Source organism: Daucus carota, chromosome 4 (genome assembly GCF_001625215.2).
Source record: "Daucus carota subsp. sativus chromosome 4, DH1 v3.0, whole genome shotgun sequence".
Lineage (NCBI taxonomy): Eukaryota > Viridiplantae > Streptophyta > Magnoliopsida > Apiales > Apiaceae > Daucus > Daucus carota.
In genome coordinates this window covers 29080423-29106182 of record NC_030384.2, presented here as the reverse complement: position 1 = coordinate 29106182, position 25760 = coordinate 29080423, and the positions used below count along the sequence as shown (strand labels likewise).

Sequence of the window (25760 nt, the reverse complement as noted above, 5' to 3'; positions counted from 1 at the left end):
TAATAAATAAATAATTATAATTAAGGATTTTATTTACAGTTTTCAAGCTGATGGATCAGCTACTGGATTAAATGAAAATGCAGAAGTCTCTAGCAAAGACTTTTCTAGCTAGCTAGTGCTCTGTATGGCACAAGATAATACAATTGAGGATCTTAAGTAAAATGTTATTAACATAAGATTACTTAAACCTAATATCAGTAATCTCAAACCAGATCTGCTTGAACACCTTGATAATAAGCTCATGATATTTATCAGAATTGAGTGAAAGATAACATGCAAGAAGATCTTCCAAGTCTTTCGATGATCTGATATTGTACTCCATGATCATCTCCACCATTGAATCCTTGAAATCCCTATGAGGGTCTTGTGAGGTCTTCACTACTGCAAAACTCTCCGCCAAGCTCCTCCGTGCCACACCACTGGATGACACACTTTTCCGGTGATGGACTTGGATAAATCTCTTGCTTGCTAATCTCGGAGAATTAGTCCTCAGCTTCACACCTGGTGAAGAAGTAGTATTCACCCTTTTAGCAGAATTTAAGTTCCTTTTTTCTTTGAGAGAAGAGTGTGAAATCCTCATCTTGGACACTTCTTCATCAGTTGTGTCAATCTTGTTGGTCTTGGTGATGATGGGCCTGAGCTCAAACTGTGAAACTGAATCAAATGTTTCGAGTTTAGAATCTTTGGTCATGGTCATGTCAATGGGGATGTCACTCTTGACTCTGCAGTGACAAGAAGAGACCATAATATCAAATGGCTTGTCACCATTTTCTGAAGGAAAAACAGAGAGATCAGTCTCTTCAGAGGAGCAGCTATCAGTAGGATTATTGTTGTGGTGCTCATCCAGGCTAGCTCTGCAGCTACAATCAGTAGAAACAGAAGCATTCATCAGCAGCCTCGGCGATGAGGCTAATCTTATTGATGGCCTGTTCTTCTTGATGCTTCTTCTCCTCCTTGTTGATTTTCTTGGCTGGTCTAAAAGCTGAGAAGCTGAATTGTTATCAGGAGTTGGTGGAAGGTCTCTTGTGAAATGGTAGGACTTTCTTTGATGGTGAGGCTGCGGCGAAGCAGCCGCAGCCCCTCCAGAAGGTGGTGACAATGTTGAAGAAAATGCAGGGGATTTGGTTCTGGTAAGGCTCATTTTCTTGGACTTGTGCATGGTACTATCATTTTTTGGTCTGCTAATGTGTTTGAGCTTGTGAAACCAGGCATTTGGGATCATATCAGAGAACTTAAACTTGTAATTGCCCATCAAAATTTGGCTAGAGGTAAAATCAGTGGGAGAAGATAGAGACTGGAGTAGATAAATAATAATTTCCCCCCTTTCTGTTTTGAGTGTTTTGCTTTAAAGGATATGAGTATCTTTGGAAGATGGAGGGGGGCTTGAATGGAGTTTTATGGGGTAGAGGTAGGGTCCATGCAGGAGGAAAAGTTTGACAAAGAAGCAAAAGGGGGTGGTGGATCTATGATGCTTAATGGGCTTACTTTAACTTTAATAACCAAATGAATTTGGATTCTTGTGTGGTGGTGAATGGTGATTACTGTCTGTTGAGGTAATTCTACAATCAAACCTGCACTAACATTTGGAGGCTTATTGTCTACAAAAGTGACTAAGGATTTGGCCAGGGCCCCTGATGTTTCTGGCTACGTGACTGTATAGACTATAACATGACACGAACACGACACAGATACAATGTTATTCTCTTCGACACTTGGAAACAAGCAAATTTCAAAAATATACCGACTATTGTTATTCAAGTAAGCGGAACATGATTTTTGCATAATAAATTATAGAACGACACAAAATCGAGATTTAAAATCCATGATATAGAACATTTCTTCCATTGAAATTATAGATTGAGGTATCAAGAAAGGCCCCAGTAAAGAACAAGTTTGTTTCTAACTCAATTCTAATGTCCCAACCGGTTTTGTTCTTTCTTTTGTTTTCTTAACTCCCTTCCGGCCCCCTTTCTGTTTCCTCAAATTCAGCTTGCTGTCCAGAGGACACTAATATTTTTTGGGTAATCTCCAGAGAACACTTATTATTAAAGTATGAGCTGTTTTCCTGAATCACCAAGATTCTGCAAAATGTACGTCAATTTAAGATGCTGCAGAAAAAAGCAATACTAATAAGAGCAAATACTATGATTGTATTGTAAAACAGAACAAGACACAAAAAACCAGATTGTGAGAAAATTGGAGGGATGCGGAGGAACAGTGGATACAAGGATATGAATAGTGTTTCAGAAAAATATGAGAAAAATCTTTGCAATTTTTTTATTTATTTTTATTAGTACAGTATGACTTATAATTTTATAATTGAATATTTATACTCAGATATTCTCAATGTAAACCAGAGTCGAACCAAGATGAGGATAATAGAGGATAAACTTCTAATCACTCGGCTATTCAATCGTACTCGGATCTTGCAAGTTTTTTATATCCATGAAAAATTGAATCATGGCCTCTGTTTTCTCTTCTTCTTTTTTTCTTCAGCTCGACACATGGAATGATAAAAGGTTTTCATTTTAGATAAAACTCAGCAGAGTCATGAATTATAAATCGAGTTGATAGAAATTGTTGAAACAGACATAAGATATATATTTGGGGTTTTCCTATGATATCTTAAAATTATAGATGTAGTGAATGTCAACATCGTATTCGGTGAAATTTTCAAGTTCTACACTTCATCGTCCCAATATTATCATAATATAAAATAAACACGAAGATATTAATTATTCTAAAGATAGGCGCTCTTAATCCCATCTTCAACGAAAAAAAATTGAGATTTTGAGTTGGAAGATTGAACGAAATTTATACCTAATTTCAGAATTACTCAAATCAAAAATTTTTTATTTAGTATTTAATCAAATCCGAATATTTAACAAACCAATCTCGTGTCGTATAGATTTGTCTCTGTGATCCTCCCGTCCTCCCAACTTGACAGAACTGTTGATTGTGTGGAGTCGAAATCTGGCAGCCCTGCCCGTTCCTCTAATTTCGCTGAATGCTATGCATTTAACTCTGGACATGACTAGTTTTTGTCCCTAGTCATGCAGAATAATCTCTTTGATAGATCGAGGATCACCTAACTTACTTAACCTCCCTTCCGGCCCATTCCTACACCCCAACCTCAAGGGCCGAGTCCCAACAATCATCTTAAAATTTGTCATTTGAACTGGTATTCCCTCTGTCCCTCTCATTTATTTACAGTTATTATTTTGGGATGTCCCTCTCATTTCTTTACATTACTATATATAGTAAGTTTTTCTCATTATTACACCCACTATCTTCCCCCACTATCTCATACTTTAACAATAAAAACTACTATTACACCCACTACCTTCCTCCACTATCTCAAATCTATTATTAAATATTGATAGGTCCCACCACTTTACCCACTTTTCATCTAACTTTACTCATTTTCCATATATTGTCTTGGTCTCCGTGTCCCCCTCAATGTAAACAATTGAGAGGGACGGAGGGAGTAATTAATTATGTACTGTGTAACCACTCACTTCTATCATAAATTTCAAACTTTTCCAGAAAATAAAATAATCTTATTTCAGTTAGGTAATCTATACATTGTGTGGTATCAATCAAATATTATCAATTATTTGAGAAAAAAATTAAGATTAATTTTTTTATATCCAACATTTTATTTTTGATATCCATCATTTCCTTTACGATATTTGATATTGGCAGATGATAAGGTGATAATTACTGTGATTAAGCAGGTGATGCACAAGCATTTGAACAGAAATCAGTACTGTATATGAGTTGACACCAATGCAAGTATTTCTAGTTTTTACTTTTCCACAAACGGATACTACAAAAAAACAAAAATGTCTCGAGTCTCGACTATAAAATGAAATTACTTTTCAAAGTCTTGAAATCATTGAATAATGAGGACGTCGACTTTTTACTTGAAAAGATGTGATGTTACTGCATATTAAAGTCTATCTCATGCATGTCCAAACAAAGTAGCTAGCTACGCGACTCGCAATATGTAATATCGCCCCGATATATCATAAATGTTTATTTATAATTTTTAACGTCTTGCAGATTGTTGCGCTCTTTGTCCCCCATGAAGATCCGAGTTCTGGATATGCAAATCCACCTTTTATCTTTTCTTTTTTTACCCAGTACAACACATGTGAATCACATTCATATAGCACACATGATTCAGATCTTATTAGCTTTCAACCCGAGTCGTTTAAAATGTAGTATGATTTAAGATGTCATTTTCTTAATGTGATAGGATCATTACGGAACTGTAATAGATCTAATAAGGCATTAGGCAGGGAGATCGTTACGAACCGATTAGGTTGATTGCAGCAGCTTAAGTGCTTAGCATTCATCCATGCATGGATTTTGAAGATTGCAGTTTCATTTTACTTCTTTACAAAATTGTAGAGAGTAACTTTAACTGAAAGTTTTATTTTGGCGTCTATAGCCTACATGTGTGATGGGATAATCATTCTTTGCTAAAGATGATGGACCAAAATACAGAGTTTGTGATTTAATAGGATAAGTGGGAGTTCAAAATGTCTGTTTGACAATTTTTAATAAAAATAAAAATAATTTATGAGTAATTTATAATGTATGAGTAATTTTTTTCCTAAACCTTTTTAAAAAATAATACTCAAACTAATTTTTGTTTTATTTTAACTTAAGTCGACTTTTGACTTATCACACAAGTAGATATTTTCCAGTTTAAAATTGAAATTAATTAAAATTCGGATTTCAAATCCATGCAAACATGCTAATAACAAGGCCGCTTTAATTTTTGCCGAAAGAATTTAAATTTTACAGTATTACAATGTCATGCACACTTTTATATTCTAGCATTATGCAATTATATATTATAGAAGTATACACTCTCAGTGCTTCTTGTCAATTTAGAGATATCTCCGGCCATATAAACCCCTTAGCTAAAAAATGAGTTCGGATTCTAAACATAAAAAATTTAGCTAACTCGTTAAAAAAATCATACTCCAACCACGTGAACTTGTTGTCTATGTTTTAGCCAACCTCCTATGGATGACTATATTTGTCGAACCTCTACAGGTATGTAAGAAATCTGTAGGATGATTGCATATCATTTATTACCATATTAAACTGATATATTCTATTTTAACAAATTAAAATATTAATAACATTCTATTTTTAAATTATAGCCAACCAATGTCTTACAGGTTCAGCAAATTTTACATAAAATCTTACAAGTTCAATTTAGCCAACGCCGTTGGAGATGCTTTTACCCTGGTTATAAATGATTTGATACGTATTTTAAATTTTTATAAAAATATAATTTTATAAATTATTTTAAAAGAAATTTTGGAAAGAAATTGGTACTGAAATATATATTCAATATGTATTTTATTTTTAAAGCACCATTATATCCTAAACTGTTTTAGTCAATAAAAAATTAATAATCTTTCATTTCAATTCGTCTATTCTTCACAATTATAGGATATTTTGCTGGAGTTTATATACCAAAACCCTGTTTAAATCATTATGATACTCCCTACATCCCAAATTAGATGAGCTTGTTGATTTCGCGCACGTATTTTAACGTCCAATGACCGCATAGCTATATTACTTATTTTTGAAATTTTATTTTTGCAAATAAAAGTTTAGATATAAAATTTTCATTTACAAAAGAAAAATTTTAAAAATAAATTTTGGAACTATACGATCAATGAACTTTAAATTACGTGCCGAAAGTCAACTAGCTAATCTAATTTGAGATGGAATGAGTATTATTTTTTTGATACATTTTATAATACATCTGGATTTACTCCATTTAGACATAATCGAGACAGAGTGTGTTGGACAAAGCATTTTACAGTAATTCATTTCAACCCAAATTAGCCTTGACGCGTACACGTACTTACCTGAAACAGTGTAAAAAAGGAAAGTATATTGTTTTAATGCATGTAGCCTGTAGGTCATTATGAAGGCTATACATAATACATCTGGGTGATTTAAATTTAATTGGTCCCCTGTCTAGAGAAGTAGCGCGGATCATTTCAAGTCGGGTCTATTTCAAGTTGGATTGCAATAAGGTTACATGGCAATTATAAAATGAACTCCAACTCCTAATTGCATATAGTAAATACAAAGCCAAGCTGATTTTTGTGAGGAACTCGGTGTGGATAACTCATGTTGGGCAGAAAATTCAGTAAGCCACTGACCGGGGAACGGAATCATTATAATGTCGTACTCAGTGTACAAGTCTCCATGACCGTGCACCCGTTCCGATCTTCTCCACATCTATAATTCCTATGTTCAACTATATACTCTCTCCGTCCCAGTGAATTGTATACAGTTTCCTTTTTGGGACATCCCATCGTATACATTCCAAAAGTAGTAAACTTTTATAATATAAAATATCATTACACCAATTATTTTCATCCACTATCTTCATTCTATAATAATATAAACACTATTACAATTTACACCCACTACTTTCCTCCCTTATCTCAAATCTATTATTAAATATAAATGGGTCCCACCATTATACCCACTTTTCATCTAACTTTACTCATTTCTTACATAATTTCTTGGTCTTCGTGTCCTAGCTATTTGTATACAAATGACCGGGACGGAGGGAGTAGTTACTTTGCAAAGTCTTGTCTTAGAGCAGTGACAACGTCGACTTTCCCTGCCTCTTGAAGAGATTTGATGTTGCTGCATATTGTTGTCTATGGCATGTCCAATTAAATAAGCTAAAAAACTTGCACTTCTGTCACAATGTTATATGAAACCGATACAATTCTCTATATCATGTACGTTTAACTTCTTGTGATTACTTGTCCAAAAAAAAATGACTTTTGATTTTGTCATGTTCCCCTGTAAGATCCAAGTTCTTGATATGTGAATCCTACTTTTCTTTTCACCTGAGAATGACTTTTTGAGAGATGACCAAAAATAAAAAAGATTAATATCGTTAGAGCATCTCCAACAATGGGTGTCAACGTCACGTGACATAACGTGGTAAAACATCCTTATTAGCACTTTTTGGAGTATAGGTATTTTTTTAAGGGGTGCTCAATAAAATGACATGAGTTGCTAACTTGAACTCGTGATGCCAAAGTTGACATTTATAAAATAGGGTGCCGACTTCATTTTGTGAACTCAGTCACGCATTTGACAAATTCAAGAGTGCCAACTATTGGAGTGTTTCTTCTATACATAAAAGAATGCTAAAAGTGATGTGTAGAAGAGAGAATATAAAAAAGATTATATTTGATTATGTGATAAAGTTGACACACGTTCAAGGATATCACCCCTCGTAGATTCTCTTATATCAAATTTATAAAATATATGCCTACGCTTCATCACATAAGCGTTATAACTTATAAGTGAACTTCCGCCACTAAATTTTTTGTGTTATCATATGCATTGTAAGTGAACTTCCACAGCTGAATGAAATATGTATGCACGGAACAGCACCAGCGACTAGCCATCACTAGTAAATCAATCAGAAGGCACGGCGATGTATTGCTGATTCAGTGAAGGGAGACTGTACATTTTATCTTCGCCGGATAGTACTTATGAATGCAAATGCAACATAGTTAATAGTTTAGTTTAATCTTAAAATTAGTTTCGATACATATCCAAATGCTTCAAAGTCATTATTATCAAGTCTATACATCCTGGTGATGATCAATTGGTCCCCTGGCTAGCTTGGCTCACATTTAAACCTCAGAACAGTCTGGTCTATTTTCGCGCAATGGGCTGGGGACCAAGCAATACAAGTAACATAGCTACCGTGTCTCGTTTGTTCATCTTCTTGTTTCACATTGATAGTGAAGCTTTTGTTCGTATAGGGTAGCAGTGATTAGTTCACTAACGGTTTGTTTAGTTGTTTTGCCGCATGCATACATATGTTGAGTTGAGAGGCTCATAATCTTCACTGTTGGTCAGAACAAGAATGATATTCATGGAAATCCAGCTAGAGAACTCGGAAGCAACTAGCTGCAGAGCACAACCCTGCTAGAGGACACTAAGCTTTTCTAAAAAGGTATCGGTAAAAAAAATGTTGTTCCAGAAATTAGATAATTGTTTGATATTTATTTACATATTTTACGAGGTTTGACAGTGAAATCTATGACAGTTTCCCGCAAAAGCTGTAAGGAAGTTTTTTCAATAGCGTGGAAAGACCTGATTTTTCTGAAAGCACCTTTTGAGCTAAAAACCGATGTTCGGAAAAACTGATTCTAAATTTTTCAAACAATTTTTTAGCAAGAAACTCTTGTTGTTGTTGCTGTTCTGACAAATGGAACCTAAATTAGTTTGTCTTGTTGGTTGTCTCAACCAGAAAACTCAAAAGCAAGTGCCTGCAAAACGTATTGTGTTATATTGTTGTACCACAAATCTCAAATATATCCACCTTCATTATTAATGCAGCTCGGAATCTGTACATTTTCCTCAACAATTAAGAAAAGATGAAAGATTTTTGAACTGAAACAAACGGTAGGTTAAAAATACTTTCTACCACTGAAACAACTTGGGCTATTCAAACTTTGGTTTTTCAACTTGAGGCATCATGCTATGTTAAGAACTAACAATAGCAGGTTGGTAAACTGCAAACTTTAAGGATAATTAATTTGACTTTGTGAGTACTTTACAGTACTGCAAGGGTTGGATTAGCAATTGATCAATCAATCAAATTACTGGGTGAAAACAAAAGAAGGATTCTAATACAGACCATTTCCTCCATGTAGATGCTGCTGCATCCAAATTACACAGCATATAAAATTGAATTAAAATTGGAATCGAGAAACTAAAATTAAAACTAAAATCAATTGCTTGATTTCAATTTTGTAGATTAACCAAACCGGAAAATTATTAAAATAAATACATTAAATAAATGTTTAGCCTTATATATGATCAATGTAGTTACCTTTATATGCTAGATGTTGGTTTCATGATTGTACATATGTGAAAAATTATGAGCTACTCAAACCTAAACCAACATGTTTAGTTCGGGTAAAAGTTATGGCCACCAGATTTTCCTTGCTGACATGACTCCGGCCAAACTTTTTAAGTTGTCTACACTGATATGTCAAGTTCGGTGACTTTCCTTGCTGACATGAGTTCATCATCCGCACAGACCTTCATATAAATTAGGATTGACCCGACAAATTTCAGGGCTGAGTCATGGCTGCTTAAGACAGAAAAACTGGGTCTCGCTTCCTAAAATGCTAACATGCTGCTCAGCTTGATGATAAATGAAAGGTTCAAAGGTGGAGACCTGGAGGTCGAAATGATGCAATTAGGCTTATAAATCTAAAGAAGCCTAACTTTCGCTTCTCCTAAAGTGTTCAAAGTTCTTTGTCATCGAGTTTGAGACATATCAGTAGGAGTGGGATTTTCTAGGAACTAAAAGATGTCAATGAAGACATGTGTGTGGTTCTGATACACAAAATAGCATATGAATAATTTGACCCCATATATATGGATAATGGGTTATGTGCCCTACATATTATGTATTTTGTGCAGAAGAAACCCAAGTATAAATCACGCAAGAAGTGGTTACTTAGAAGCTTCAATGTATTCTGCGCTTTTATCTAAAGGAGAGCAGGTAAGAATCAAACTCTAAGAGCTCTTCTACCTAGGGCTGGAGCATTCATAATTGAATCAACAAGTCATATTAGCATATATATTGTTTAAAGTACTTCTGATAGACTAAGACTACTAATTAAAAAATTTAGTTTTTTAAACAACTTCTGGAAAAAAGAAGATTTCACCGGTATAGATATAATAATGGGTATATCCTCATAAGTTATAAGTCCACTAAAGAAAACTACATTCATCATCATTTCCACATCTTGGAAATATGATCAAATGAACCAGCTAAAACAATTCAAATTCTTCCTTTACAAATCAGTTACACATATAGAAGTGTAGAACATGAAAGGTGAGATGGAAGCAAAAGAAACAACACTAGAAGCAGATAAAGAACTCACATAAAAAAAAGAACATAATTTTGCAACAATAATATCTTCCAATAGATGCTGAAACAGCGAACTACAGGAACAACCATTAAAACAGTATAACTGTTGATTAAAAGAAAAATCATTTTTACGAGTTAACACAAATAATTAAAACACTGCAAATTGATAGAGACCCATTGTTTGATATATTATCAGGTAAACTAACCTGCAAATCTACTATTAAGAAAGCGGTAAATCTGGTGGTGGTTGCTGGGGTTCTCCTGGATCGCCCTGCCAGCTCCACACGATGTCTTTCAGTGCTGGCCTTATGTGCTGCTTCATTGTCTTCTGATATTCCAAGGTATCTCCACCACTTTTTTTCAACTCGATCAAATGAAAAGTAGAAGTAATCTCAAATATCTCTGCATCAATGGCCAAGACACCTTTTCGGCCTTCCTTTGAACCTTCCATCTTCAACAATCCTCCATCTTTCTTCACCACTTTTAACCTCAGCTTTTTAGCCACGTCCTCTAGCTTAGAGATGATAGTCTTGGCTGGCTGTGCAGATGTGAACCTTACTTCTTTCTTTTGCTCTTTTTCTTCGAACAGACCAGACAAGTCAAACCCAGGTGAAAGTGATATAATATCAAAAGCATTTAAGTTGCCAAGTTTCTCTACTTCGTTCTTTGTTTCAACCGCATTGTTGCTATTATGAGAAGGGCCAAAAACATCATCATTAACTGCTGGTTCTGCCATTTCCATTTCACCTCTTCTTGCCTTGGAATCATATCCCTTACGGAACCATGAGTTTTCCATAATTTTAGCAATAGTTATCCTGGTACTTGGGTTTGGGTCGAGCATTTTCGATATCAATCTGCGTGCTTCAGTTGTGAACCAGTTAGGATACTTGAACTCAGCCTTACCAATTTTCCGATACATTTCCATCAGATTTGAATCATGGAACGGAAGAAATCCAGCCAAAAGAACATACAAAATCACCCCGCAAGACCAGATGTCAGCTTTACCTCCATCATACCCTTTTCTGCCAATTACTTCTGGAGCCACATATGCAGGTGTCCCACATGTTGTGTGAAGCAATCCATCTTGACGCTTTGATTCAGCAAGAGCGCTCAACCCAAAGTCTGATACTTTAAGATTCCCGTTCTCATCTAACAATATGTTCTCTGGTTTTAAGTCCCTGTGATAAACACCTCTACTATGGCAGAAGTCAATCGCACTCATCAGTTGCTGAAAATATTTCCTAGCAACATCCTCCTTAAGCCTCCCTTTGGCCACCTTGTTAAAAAGCTCGCCTCCTTTCACATATTCAATTACAAAATAAATCTTGCTTTTGGTGGCCATAACCTCATAAAGCTGTACTATATGTGGGTGCCTAACTAATCTCATGACAGAAATCTCCCGTTTGATCTGTTCAATCATCCCAACCTTCAAAACCTTTTCTTTGTCAATCATCTTGATGGCTACGCTCGTGCCAGTGACAAGGTTCCTCGCATGATAGACTTTGGCAAACGTACCTTGACCTAAGAACCTCCCCAACTCATACTTTTGCATTAAAACACCTTTATTTTCCATCACAACTTTTCAAACTTCAACCACAAATTACAATACTTTTCACACTAATCAGATATATCTATAATATGACTACTTATATATGTAAGTACTAAGTACAACACACCAAAAACTCAACCGTCCTCACAAAGGTCTTGAAACGATATATATCGACTCAGATACGTACCCACTGCGGGTATTTGACCACAGAAGTGGAATGCGCTGTAGCTCAGATGTCCAATCTCATCAAGGATGAAGAAGGACAACATGGATGGAGTTTCAACTCCATTGACATCATATAAAGACCTCTGTGCTCCGACGCACATCTCTCAGCATTCCCTGGTTGTTGGAGGAACTAGAAAATGCCAAGAAGGAAGTGGATTCTGTTTCACTTTTTTTTACCAGGAATATATTGTCGAGCCGAAAGTCTAGAACTTCAGGCAATATCAAGTTCGGCAATCACCTGAAACGAAATCACACAAACCAGTAAGTCAACTGTCAACATATAACAATGTAATCATCATCGACAGATATATCATAAGAGAAACCATACCAAAAATTATTGACAAAAAGACAATAAACCATACAAATTAGAACATTTTGACATCAGAGCTATAAGGTATATGCAGTATACAAGAATCTTCATGTGGTGGGGCAGGCTAAACTATTCTTAAATCAAACAATTGGGCATAAATTCTTTTCGTGCAACTAAACACAACACTCAATATCCAAGGAAGATAGTATTTAAAGAAAATATCAAACTCAAAGGTATAATTTTCTGATTCATGTATAGGAATGAATATCCGAACAGCCAAAGCAGATAATTAAAATCAAAAAAAAAAAAAAAAAATGAGTACAAGATGGGGAAGAGTAACAGAAAGCATCATATCAGTTATATGACTACATATCAACAAGTAAACAGTTCAAACAAAATCAGGACAACAATCAAGAAACTAACAGAATACAAATTTTTTTTTTGAAATTTTAAGATATATAGAGGCACACGTAAATCAAAGCCTATCTCCAAAACATATATACACAGATATATATACAGAAAGATTTATAGAGGTAAAATCAATGGCAATAAACAATCGATGAAATAAAGCAACAATAAATCTTAAGGAACTCGAGAAAGAAAATACCCAGATTGAGAATCATACCACTAAGATAAAGAGCTACACAAACGAAAAGATCCAATCATGTAAACCAACATACAAATTCCTCAAAAACAAAACCAAAAAGAATCAAAATAGCTCAAAACCCACCTCAAAAATCCAATCTTTACACAATCTTCAGATAAAGATGAAAACTTTAAGCTAATAAATTCAAGAAAACACAATATTGATAATCAAGAAGCAAAAGGGTCAGCTATTCATACCTCAGAATTTGGATCCGAATGATATATATGTTTGCATAGTTGTATGTATATGTAACAAGATATATATGGAGGAGCAAGTGAAAAATACAAAATGTAAAAATGTGTGTATTTTAAGGGAGGCTGAAATATGAATATTTTAAAGGGTTGATTAAAGGGTGACTTTAATTTTGTGACCTGGTGTCCTCTAATTCTATTTCTACACGACTCCAGATCATCTTAGCTTTCGTTTTAATCATTTTTTCCTTATAAATATCTTAGTCTTTTCATTTTTGGTAATATATTGCATTTTCTAGCTTTTTAAGATTTGATGATCGAGAAATATATGTTTTCCTCGTGGGCTTCATACAGCTAGTCCTCCATTTTAATTGTTATTATTCACTAAACTTTTCAATTTTTTTCAATTTTTTTGAATGTACTTATAAATGCTTGTTACAGTAAAGATTACTATTTTTTTATGTACTTGTCAAAAGTTTTGCTCCCCGGAATCGAACCGACTAAAAGAATACAAGTCTCCTCTTTTAACCGGCTGAACCAACCCTGACGAACAGCTTTTAATATTTAATGAATCAAAAGTTCGAGCACTACTAACTTGTCGACAAAGTTGTTGAAGAAAACATACAGTATATTAATCGTAGAAACAAGACTAACAAATTATAAAATTAGTCTGAGTTTTGATATATTAAATATACTCCATCTGTCCCTGACAAAAAAAAATATACTCCATCTGTCTCTCTTATTTTTTTATAGTTTTTTCACACTGCTCGATACTTATTTTAAGACGTATATAAAACATAGATCAGTAGATTATTTTTAATTTTTTTTCTTTTTTATATAAAAATTTAAATATCAAATTTTTATTCAGATGAAAAAAAATTAAAATAATTTATAAACAGAGAGAGTATTTTAATGGAAGTTAACGGAATTTAATGGAGGGGATGCGTATCGTTATTGAAATGTAAAGATAGAGAGTGCGAGTTGAGTTTCTCAAAATATGAATACAATGTCATTTTTAATGATAATTAAAGAGTGCCCCATGCAATTAACTCAGAATAGAATGAAATAAGACAGGGGACATCGCAGCTAGCCAGCTACCTCAATTCCACTGCCTATGTCACATCTCGAGACAAGTGTCAAACCCTTTCCAACCAAGATAGGACCTCTTGGGCCCATCGTATACTCAGGCCTAACTTTGTATTCCTTGCGGTGTGTAAAATTTATTTGAATCCAGACAAACACCATGATGACTAAAATATTTTAATGTTGTAGTATATTGGGTTAGTTATCAAGTTGGTCAGTGAGGTGGGTTTCATGTATGGGTTTCATGTATTAAGTTGGTTATTGAACTCAAAACGATATCAAGATAGTCACTAAAGTTACTATAAATATCAAACAAGTACCTTCAAATATTAGTTCAAGTAGTAAAAATATTATTTTTTGTTTTAATTAAAAATAAATAATAAATAAACTTCATAAAATCTAAATATATTATCAGAAATATTAGAAGTCATAACCTTTTACTTGGTTTTGGTAACATTCAAAGATAATGTGTAAAACTTTATAAATAATATTTTTACTGCTTGAACTTTGTTATACGCAAAATTATGAAGAATAGCAATTGGGCTGGGTCTATACAAGTTCGTCTACATGGGCCAGGAAAGTCAAGATCAGTCCGGTCTCAAGGTAACCCTATCGAAAGATAGGGCGCGCCACATCTTTGGGCGCGCCCACTTGCCAAGGAAAGTTCATTCTGTCATAATTGTGAAGGGCAGTGAGAGGTGCTTTATGTTTAGGGGGACGCCCTTGAGCATGAGTAGATCTCATTGTTAAATTAAGAAGACCCTACCTTGTAGTCTAGGGAGTTGTCCTCCTTGGGAGGTAGAGGATAGAGAAGAAGACACCCTGGAAGGTCCTATCTCTGTAGTCTGGCGGGTTGTCCCTGTCGGGGAGTAGGAGAGTGCCCTTGCATTTGGGGTAAGCCCAAAGGGCTAGGCCTCATCGTATTGGGCCCCTTCCAGGAGGAAGATTCTAGAAGGGGAGGCCCAGCCCACATGGGTCTCTTAGGAGAAAGAACTACGTAACGGCTTGATCCCCTATAAATAGGGGTACGTAGGCAGATTGTAGGCATCGATCATTCTTGAGAGCTATTCCAGTTAGCAATCTAGAACCCTTTGCTTACAATTGCAGCCACCCCCATAACAAACAACCAACCATCTCCTACATTCTCGCCAACAGAATCTTGATCCTCGCCGCGAACCTCATCTTTGTTAACCTACCAGTTTTCTCCGTTAACAAATTGGCGCTAGAAGGAGGGGTAGTTCAAGATTTTCCATCAAGGAGAAAGATGTCGAACCACGGCGAGACGCCGCCCGGCGGGAATCAACCGCCCGATCCTCGATCGGGAGGGGGCGATAATAACCCCATCGACAATACACCGACGGGGAACACGCCTCATGACAGAGCGATCATTATAACAGACGGGGAACCCGTCGATATGCGACGCCCTATCTCCAACACGCCGCCGGCCTTCATAAGCAACGATGAGTTGCTTAAGGAGTTGCATTATCTGAGGAACAAGGCCGTCGAACAGCAAGCACTCAAAGAGCGGATCGTTCAACTCGAATCCATTGTCCCGGGAACACATCGTTCCGGGAAGCAAGCGTTTGTTGACGAAAGCCAGTCAGGCCACCACGATGAGAGGAGACACATGATTGTTCCGCGAAACTTGTTTGCATCTGGAGGCCAAACCACCGTCGGAGGAGAGGGTCTGAGAGACGGAGGAAGACCCCCGCAAGATAGACGAGCGGCCGCACATCTGGAGGAGGCCAGTCGAGATGTTAACGCTCTGGCGGAAAGATACAGAGGAAGAGTTAGTAGGGCGGATCTCTTAGCCCTGATCAAAGATCTTGAAAGCAGGCCTGAATATGCGAGTACCGAGTCAAGAACAGCAGGCACGGGTCGAGATGGACATAGGAAGGAGATTCCGCATGGATCAGACTCGAGAAGCTATGACAGATCACAAGAACACGAACCCCGTGGTTTGGGAGGAAGATCGGAGCGAGACCCGATCGTGCTTGAAGGACGGCAGAATCAGGGAGGAACGCGCGAGCATGCGACGTCTCCGGGCAACGGAAAGACTCATCATCAGGTTCTTTTCTTGTCTCTTCTTTGTCAATTATCATAAAAGTTATGTTATATGTCGTTCTGGTAGTAGTAGGATATGTAATAATAAATGATTAGGTAAATCTTGATCAGACCATTGCCGATCCACACATTCAAGCCTCATCTCAGGCCAATGCGCCCCCATCTGCTCAGACTCACGCCAATCAATCCAATCCTCTCGCCGCGGCAAATGACCTCTTGGCAACTGGAACACTACCATCAATGACTCCGTCACAGCCAAACGTTCAGACCATTCCAGGCATCGGAGCTATTGATGTCAACAGCCTAAGGAAACTTCTGGCACACTTTGACGGAAGCCAAACGTCTCTTTCAAGCCAAGCCCTATCACCATTCTCTGCTGAGGTGATAGAGGCTCCACTTCCGGCCAATTACAGAAACACCACTTCCGATCTGAAGTTTCATGGTAACTCAGATGCTGTAGAGTTTCTTGGAAGGTTCAATGTTGAGATGGGTGTCTACCAGATACCGGACCCTGTCAGGTGTAGACTTCTTGCGGCCACATTCAGAGACAGTGCCTACCAATGGTTCCGGAAATTGGAACCAGCATCCATCACGTCTTGGGCAAGCATGCAGACTATGTTCTTGACTCAGTTCCAGGCGACCGTCAAATACGCTCCACCAGTCACCACTCTGGCAAATATCAAACAAAAGGACGGAGAGACTCTTCATGCCTACTTCAAACGTTTCAATGCAGAGTCATCTAATGTACGGGGGGCAACTGATGAGACACTAAAAAGCTTCTTGGTGGCTGGGCTTCGAGTGGGAACTGATTTTTGGAAGCACTTACAAGGCAATGATCCGAAGTCTCTAGCAGATCTATATGCCAGGGCTGAGGCATACAAAAATGTTGAACAGTCGTTGGCCGAGAGTCGAAAGAATGAGAGAAGCCCCGGTAAGGCCCGACAAAAGAGAAGGGACCGGTCTCCAAGTCCAGAGCAAAGGGGGAGGCGTCGAAGCCCCAATCGGGTCAACACCATGTATAGAAGGAATTATACACCTCCTCGAGATCATGAAGAAAGGGACGATCGCTGGACACCACTTGCCGCGCCAATTGATCACATCTTTGAAGTTAATCGTGACAAGGGACTCTTTCGTAGGCCAGCTCCACTAAATTCTTGGCAAGCCAAGAATAAGGACAAGTATTGTGAGTACCACGAGTCAACTGGGCATGATACTCATGAATGTAGACAGCTGAAAGAAGAGATCGAGTTACTAATCAAAGAAGGCCAGCTCAATGAATGGATAGTGCGAGAAGCCCGGTCCCGACGAGATATCCGAGCCAAGGACAGAAGGGGGCTCGGCTATACTGGTGATCAAGAAAGAGGAAAGCAGGAGGACATCCAGTTCGTTAAGGAAGGAAGCATTCATGTCATCTTTGGAGGGCCACATTTGGCCGGTGAGGGGACCAGGGCTATGGAGAGATATGCAAAGGAAGCAAAAGGTAGGCCCCTAACTAATATACATAATTTGTCATCTAGACCGCCTAAGGTCTTTAGAGGCGAAGCCATTGACATTACCTTTTCAGAAGAAGATGCTAGATGGGTTCACCACCCACACAATGATGCCCTGGTGATCGCCCTTCGCATTGGTCCAATGAATGTTCATCGTGTGCTTGTTGATAATGGAAGCTCTGTCAACATTCTTTATTATGGCACCTACCAGAAGCTTGGCCTCCCTGATAAGGATATGAAGGTGGAGGATGTCTATATCTATGGATTTGGTGGAGAGGCTGTGAAGGTAAAAGGGACCATCCGGCTCCCTGTGACTCTAGGAGAAGGAACATGCTCAGCCACTCAGGTTATGGATTTTATGATTGTAGACCACGACTCATCACACAATGCCATCATTGGGCGACCGTTACTGAAAGAGATGAGAGTGGTCACGTCGATATATCATTTGTCTATGAAATTCCCAACACCTGGAGGAATTGGAGTAGTGAGGGGGTGCCAATATGACTCCCGAGAGTGTTACCTGCAATCTCTTAAAGGTTTCAAGAAGGGTAGACCACTGAAAGAGCCCCTTGTTGCCAACGCTGGTGAGGAGGTCAATATGACTTACTTTGTCCAATTTCCTGACGAAGGAGATCATCTCGGGCAATCAAAAGGGAAAGAACCAATGGAAGTAGATTCAGATGCCGAGCTTAAGCCTTGCTCTATATGGGAAAAAGGGGAGACATCTGGAACCAAAGAGGAGTCTGATCTAGACCCGAGGCTGCCCCTAGAGTCAACCAAGACCGGTCCAGCTGAAGATACCGTTGAAATTCAGGTCGGGGAGGCCGGAGAGGCCAAAACATTGAAGATAGGGTCTAAGCTGAAAGGAGAGTTGAAGGCAAGCCTTATCCGTTTCTTAAGAAGCAACTTGGATGTTTTTGCTTGGTGTCACGCTGATATGGTAGGGATCGACCCAGAAGTAATGAGTCACCATTTAAACATTGACCCTACCAAGAAAGGGATGAGACAGAAGAGAAGGCCTGTTAGTGGAGAAAGAGCTCAAGCACTGAAGGAGGAGGTTGACCGGTTGTTAGGTGCTAAGTTGATCAAGGAGTCGTTCTACCCTACATGGCTGGCTAATCCGGTCCTTGTCAGGAAGCCTAATGGGAAGTGGAGAACCTGTGTTGATTTCACAGATCTAAACAAAGCATGCCCAAAGGATAGTTTTCCACTCCCAAGGATAGACCAGTTGGTGGATGCCACAGCAGGACACGCTCTGTTAAGTTTCATGGATGCCTATTCAGGGTACAATCAGATACCCATGCATGAACCAGATCAGGAACACACTTCATTTATAACTGACAGAGGACTATATTGCTATATAGGGATGCCATTTGGACTAATCAATGCTGGTGCAACTTATCAACGCCTTGTAAACATGATGTTTAAAGATCAGATTGGTAAGACTATGGAGGTTTATGTAGATGACATGCTGGTCAAGTCCAAGGAGGCGCAGGATCACATTCGGCATTTGTCTGAAATGTTTGACATACTTAGAAAGTATCGAATGAAGTTGAATCCCCAGAAGTGTGTATTTGGAGTTGAGTCCGGTAAATTCTTGGGGTTCATGGTAAATCATCGAGGGATCGAAGCTAATCCTGCAAAAATCAAGGCATTACTTGATATGAAGTCTCCTCAGAATGTGAGACAAGTTCAGAGCCTTACGGGAAGGATAGCGGCATTAAATAGATTTGTGTCTAAATCCTCAGACAGATGCAAGGAATTCTTTAAGGCTATCAAGGAGGCTGGGAAGACGTTTGTATGGACGGATGAATGTGAAGAGGCCTTCCAAAAGATAAAGGAACAATTGGGAAAGCCCCCTCTCTTGGCCAAGCCCGTAGAAGGGGAAACATTGATCTTGTATCTGGCTGTTTCAAGATACTCGGTCAGCGCTGTTCTCGTAAAGGAGGAGAAGGATGTCCAATTCCCGGTATATTATGTTAGCAAAAGACTATTGGATGCTGAGACAAGATACACTAGCATGGAAAAGTTGGTATATTCTTTGATCTTAGCAGCAAGGAAGCTTCGTCCATACTTTCAGGCACATAAGATTGAGGTAAGAACTTCATACCCTCTCCGTCAAATTATGCATAAGCCAGAAGCAACGGGAAGATTGATGAAATGGGCAGTAGAGCTAGGACAGTTTGATTTGGAGTATAAGCCTAGGGCTACTGTCAAGGGCCAAGCCCTGGCTGATTTCTTATTGGAATTTGAGGATGATACTCAAGAGTGGGCAATAGTACCATATAGTCCAGTTGTTGAACCCATTGAAGGTCTTTTAATAGAGGATGACACATGGTGGAACTTGCATGTTGATGGAGCTGTCAACTCTGACGGAGCTGGAGTTGGTATAGTTTTGGTTAGTCCCGGGGGTGTCGGTTGTTGAGTGCCATCCACCTGGGGTTCCCCGCAACCAATAACGATGCAGAGTATGAAGCTTTGATCAATGGTCTAGCCCTAGCTGTGGAAATGAGGGCTAGGAACCTTATTGTGTATAGTGATTCAATGTTGGTGGTCCACCAGGTAAATGGGGGGTTCTTAGCTCGAGGATGGAGGACGAATTTATACATGACCCATACGCAAGAACTGATGAAGAAGTTCAGAGAGGTACATTTGGAAAAGGTCCCTCGCGAGAAAAATGAAGGTGCTGATGCCTTGGCCAAGGCCAGTTCTAGAAGGGACACCAAGTTATTAGGAACTATCCAATTCTGTGTTCAAGAGAAGCCAAGTGTGTCAGAAGCACAGAAGGTCACCCGGTTCCGAGGAGATCTGATGGAAGTAGAGAAGGAAGTTGTGGATACTTGGATGACTCCTATACTTAAGTTCATCCAGGAGGGTCAACTCCCAGAAAGTATAAAGGAGGCCAGAAGTCTCAGATACAAAGCAGCAAGATTTGTGATATATGATGGTGTCTTGTACAAGAGAGGGTTCAACCAGCCGTTGCTAAAGTGCATTGCAGGGGAGGAGTGCAATTATATCTTAAGGGAAGTGCATGAAGGAATATGCGGCAATCACTCGGGGGGTAGTTCACTTGCACTGAAGATCCTTAGGCAAGGATACTACTGGCCAACTATGAGGAGTGAAGCAAGCAAGTTCGTGCAAGCTTGTGACAAGTGCCAGCGATTTGCCACATATTCATCTCGTCCTGCAGCAAGTCTGACTCCGTTACTCAGCCCATGGCCATTCGCTTTGTGGGGGATAGATCTCATTGGAGAACTTCCAAAAGCCAAAGGAGGAGTCAGGTATGCAGTAGTGGCAGTAGATTACTTTACAAAATGGGCCGAGGCCGCACCTCTAGCAACCATTACTGCTAAGAAGATAACAAGTTTTGTATTCAATTCAATCGTGTGCAGATTTGGTATCCCGTACAAACTAATATCTGATAATGGGAAACAATTTGATAGCAGAGAATTGAAGAAGTTATGTGATGACTTGAATATAAGGAGGAACTTTGCAGCTGTGTACCATCCACAAAGCAATGGACAGACTGAAGCAGTCAACAAGATCATCAAACACACGCTGAAGGCCAAGTTGGAAGAGAAGAAAGGAGATTGGCCGGAGGAGCTTCCAATGGTACTATGGTCATACAATACTACGCCAAGGACAACCACTGGGGAGTCGCCATTCATGTTAACCTATGGCTGCGAGGCAATGGTTCCAGTAGAAGTCGGAGCAGGTTCTTTTAGAAGAGACCACTTTCAGGAAGAAGACAATGCTGTCAACCAGAGGCTACATCTAGATATGCTGGAAGAAGTCAGAAGGGAGTCGCAAGTTAGGTTGGCAGCATACCAACAAAGGACAGCCCGGTTCTATAACAGTCGAGTCAAGCCCAGACCTTTCAAAGTGGGAGACTTGGTGTTGCGCAAGATGATGCCAGGAATGAAAGTGCCAGGTCAAGGAGTGTTCGGTGCAAATTGGGAAGGACCCTACCGTGTTCGAGCTGAGATCTTTGGAGGTGCATATTACTTGGAGGACATGCAGGGGGAGCCCATCTCTAAGGCATGGAATGCTGAGCACTTAAAGAAATACTATCAATAGAAGCAACTTGTAATTGTTAGAGCAATCAAAGATGGAATGTATTTGCTGATCCTTTGATGAAATGATAAAGCCAGTATAGTTCGTTTAATTCGCTTGATTCCGCTATTTGCAAACACACGGCGCGCCTCATCTTAAGGCGCGCCCCAATGTTATCAACTTGGTTCTTCAGTATGTTTAAACAAAAGAAATTGAAAGACAAGACAAGTCAACAAAAAAAATTATTATATACTTAAAACATCAGACAAGACATGGCTCGCCCAATCTTAATAGTGTCAAGAATAATCAAATATCACAAGCAAACACATAGTGAAAATAGACCAGCAAATCTATCATCGTTTACCAAACTGCGGCAAATTCAAGATAGGGCGCGCCGGGACACACGGCGCGCCAGGATGTCATATGTAAATATTGGAGCACTCTGGTATAAAAGATAAGATGCAAGCAAACAGACACCTCCTTGGAAGGAGATATATGATAAGGGGCAGTTAATAAGTCAAAAATAAACATACAGACAGGGCGCGCCCCAAATGTCAGGAAAAACATGTCACCAAAATTATAGGTTAAAACAACTTGCAGGGTTACAGGGTCCCGCGCCCCAAATAAAATCCAGAAGAACAAAAGCAGACGAAATCATGCTTGATCTTGAGAAGAATCAGGATTACCCTGTTGGGAGAGGACGGTTTCAGAGGCTGGATTGTTCTGGTTAACATTCTCACCAGTAGCTTGCTCTATTTGAAGGATCTGATCATTCACTTCAACATCGGGGCGCGTCCCATCTTGAGGAGAAGGTTGTTGAAGAAACTTCTTAGCAGATTCTGACGCTGCCTCAAGCTCAATGTCCATCCTTTTTTCTTCAATAGCTTTGGCCTGTTCTATCTTAAATTCCTCAATCCAGGCTCTAGTGGATGGAACAAACTTTCCCCAGTCATAATCTGGGTCCACAGCCAAGAATCCCAAGACATAACTTCTGAACCCCTCGGCAAAAGATGATTCGTGGGTTGTAGCAAGTTGTTTCTTCATGTCTTCAACTTGGTTTTCCAGAGAAAGGGCGCGTCCACTAGCCGCGGTAAGTTCCTGAGCAGTATGGTTGAGCTCTGTTCTGAGATTGTTCGCATCTGTCTTCAACCTAGAAATATCTTTCTCAGCCCTGGTCTTGAACTTCTCCAACTCGGCTTTCTCCTTCTCAGCCTCAGACAGTTGTTTTTTCAACTTAGACGTTTCTTCGTTTGCAGCATCTAGGCGCGCCCGGAGTAGCTCGGTATCAGATGGGTTGCAGGTTAAATGAAAGAATAGCTCGGATGCGGCGCGCCTACACGCATCAGCCGCTTGTTCCCCATTTCTCTTCTGCCAAACTGCGAATTTAGAAGGTTCGATATAACCATCGGCCACCTTGGCAAACCAGTCGCCTGCAGCCGTTACCGGAGCTTCATAAGGAAAGCCGGAAGAAGATTCCTGTATCTTGGACTTCTTTGTAATAAGAGGGTTCACTTCCTGGTTCTTCCTTTGGTCATGTCCCCTCTTCTTGGGGGAAGAAACCACGGCCACCGGTTGACTTATAGATGCCTTTGGCACTTGCTTAGAACTGGACGCGCCAACATTTGCGGCGCGCCCACTTTTCACACCAAATCCGGCAGGAAGAGACATGTCTGAAAACACAAAAATAGAAAGGAATGAGTTGTTGAATGACAGCACGAAGAAAAGCATATATATAAGCCTAATTAACAAGTAAGGTGATGGGGATATAAATAGGAAATCACATAAAGACATATGGGAGAAGAAAGAATAACCACAATCAGGCGCGCCCTGACTCACGGCTTCATCAGATTCTTCCTCTTCCACAACTTCAGGTTCGATAACCTCCTTGGCTCTCCTCTTTATAGGACGACCGCCATAGAAATCCTGATAAGGACATATCTCCCCTACTGCGTCACTCAAGAAACCATACTCTTTTAAGCGCTCAGTAGTCACAAGATGGTTAATGATCTTCGCCTCATATGGCAGATTAATGATGTTATCTGCTCGCCTTTTGGCGCGCCCAGTAAGCTCTGATTGTTTTCGTTCAGCTGAATATACAGGAAATAACCTAAGTAAAAGCACCAAAGGGAAAAGAAGAGACGAACAAAAAGAAGTATAAAGAGCAGGCGCGCCAAAAGGTAAGAAACTTACTAGGAGAAGTATTAAACTGGGTTCTGATCCTTTCCTCTGGCCAGGTATAGAAGAAAGGTTCCTTCCATTTCTTCTCATTACTCGTTTTTCCCTCAGACCATCCAGTTGAGTTATGAGATCTCCTAACCACTAAGTAGTAATAACCCAAACTGGACGCGCCTAATCTAAAAAAGTAGCTTAGATCCTCCATTGTTGGTTCACGACGGTTATGATCCCGATATAGCATATATAAAGCGATAGCAAGCTTCCAGCTGTTCGGAGAAAGCTGTATAGGAGCAATATCGAACCATTCGATAATTGATTTAAAATAAGGATGGAGAGGGGGACCAATGCCCAGCTTCACTAGTTTCGGGGTAAGGACCATCCTAGGAATACGCAGGCGAGGGTTGTAATCAAAAATATGTGGCCTCATCCAGGGGTGAGGGCGCGCCCAAATGCATCCTTTATCGTAGTATTTTAAGCACCACTTGATCTCAGCATTTGAAGCAGTAGAAGAAAGCCCAACACAGGCTAATTTACCAGCCTTCTTGCGATACTTAGTCTTGATTGCCTCTCGAACTTCCTTATCCTCATCCCACTCGAAATCCAACTCTCGGTCTAAAATAGGTGGATGGGCATATGGGTTAGGAGAAGGCATAGGAGAAGGAGGGCGCGCCTCGTCTGAAGAATCCTCATCATTTAAATTGTGATAGAAAGTTCTGGCTTCTTCTTCGGCTGCTTCTTCTTCGGAATTCCCATCGTCCTCTAGATTCTCCTCGTCCTCACCATCTGAATGCTCATCACCAGAATCAGTCAATTGGGCCTTTTCACGAGAAGAAGAACGGTGCATCTCCTCCTCGTCTTGATTGAGTAAGTCATCAATATCTACGGGATCGGTTCCGGCCATAGGGGTGAATAATTGAGAAGAAAATGATCGAAGAGGAACAGGATAAGAATCACTTGGCGCGCCCAAATTGGCCAGCTGCAAAAGAAAAGTGGGAGCAAACTATTACGATTGGGCGCGCCAAAATGAAAATAAAATAGAGGAAGAAGAGTTTAAGAAGAAAATAAGGCAGCGAAGAGAAACAAAAGGAGAAAGGCAAGTTGAGAGATACACAAAAAATAATCAAACTAGAACAGTGACTACGGCAATACGAATAGATATTGTACACCGTGTAAAAGACAGGTACGGATCAATAGGCGCGCCTAAAGATAGGGCGCGCCGAATGGCTAAGGAAAGACAGGAGAGAATGGGAAAGGTGTCGTTAGGATTCTATGAATTACATTTGCTTATCCGAAAGTCAAAAGATCATAAACTACCATTACAGGACGCGTCTAATCTACACAGAATAACCCAAAGAGACGTAAACATCTATTTCAAAATAAGGGTTTCCTAAACAAGATCAAACACATATACATACGCATATACATACAGTAAAATCATGAAGAACAGTAAGAAGGGCAAAAGTCACATGCTTAGATCTTGCAAATTACTCGGTGAAATGGAAAACGGGAGATATGAAATGATACCTTATGAAGAGGCGAGTCTTGGGCTGGCTTTGGAATTAAAAACAGAGCACGGACACGACCTGTAGAGCTCTCCAAAGGTGAACGGCGACGAGAGGTGTTTTTGAAGTAAAAGAGAATAAGGTAAAAGTGAAGAAGTGAAAAAAGAACCCGTATTTATACTCGGGTGAATAAATAATAATAATAATGTATAATCAAAAATAGCAAATAATGGAATACAGCTGTACACAATAAGGGCTTCAACGGTCGGGAAGATAGGGCGCGCCTAGATATGTCAAAGACAGTTGTTGGAAGGAGAGGGAAGTTTTAAAGATCTCGTCGACATTTTCAATGCCACCAAGATCTGGGGGGTAGTTGTTATACGCAAAATTATGAAGAATAGCAATTGGGCTGGGTCTATACAAGTTCGTCTACATGGGCCAGGAAAGTCAAGATCAGTCCGGTCTCAAGGTAACCCTATCGAAAGATAGGGCGCGCCACATCTTT

At 39.3% G+C, this 25760-nt stretch overlaps 2 protein-coding genes across 2 annotated transcripts; both read right to left on the bottom strand.

The window, feature by feature from the left end:
- Nucleotides 1-1380, bottom strand: LOC108216508 (transcription repressor OFP1). The gene has a single exon (XM_017389287.2). It carries the CDS (start codon nt 1250-1252, stop codon nt 179-181), a length of 1074 nt encoding a protein of 357 aa, XP_017244776.1. The 5' UTR covers nt 1253-1380; the 3' UTR covers nt 1-178.
- Nucleotides 1381-9981: 8601 nt separating this feature from the next.
- LOC108218901 (CBL-interacting protein kinase 2) lies at nt 9982-13051 on the bottom strand. The gene is made up of 2 exons (XM_017392060.2): nt 12895-13051; nt 9982-11979 (listed from the first exon to the last, which is right to left on the bottom strand). The coding sequence occupies exon 2, from the start codon at nt 11538-11540 to the stop codon at nt 10188-10190; it is 1353 nt and encodes a 450-aa protein (XP_017247549.1). The 5' UTR covers nt 11541-11979; nt 12895-13051; the 3' UTR covers nt 9982-10187.
- Between the last annotated feature and the right edge of the window lie 12709 nt (nt 13052-25760).

Coding starts and splice junctions, on each gene's coding strand:
- LOC108218901 (XM_017392060.2), bottom strand. CDS start 11,540: ATGGAAAATAAAGGTGTTTTAATGCAAAAGTATGAGTTGGGGAGGTTC.
- LOC108216508 (XM_017389287.2), bottom strand. CDS start 1,252: ATGGGCAATTACAAGTTTAAGTTCTCTGATATGATCCCAAATGCCTGG.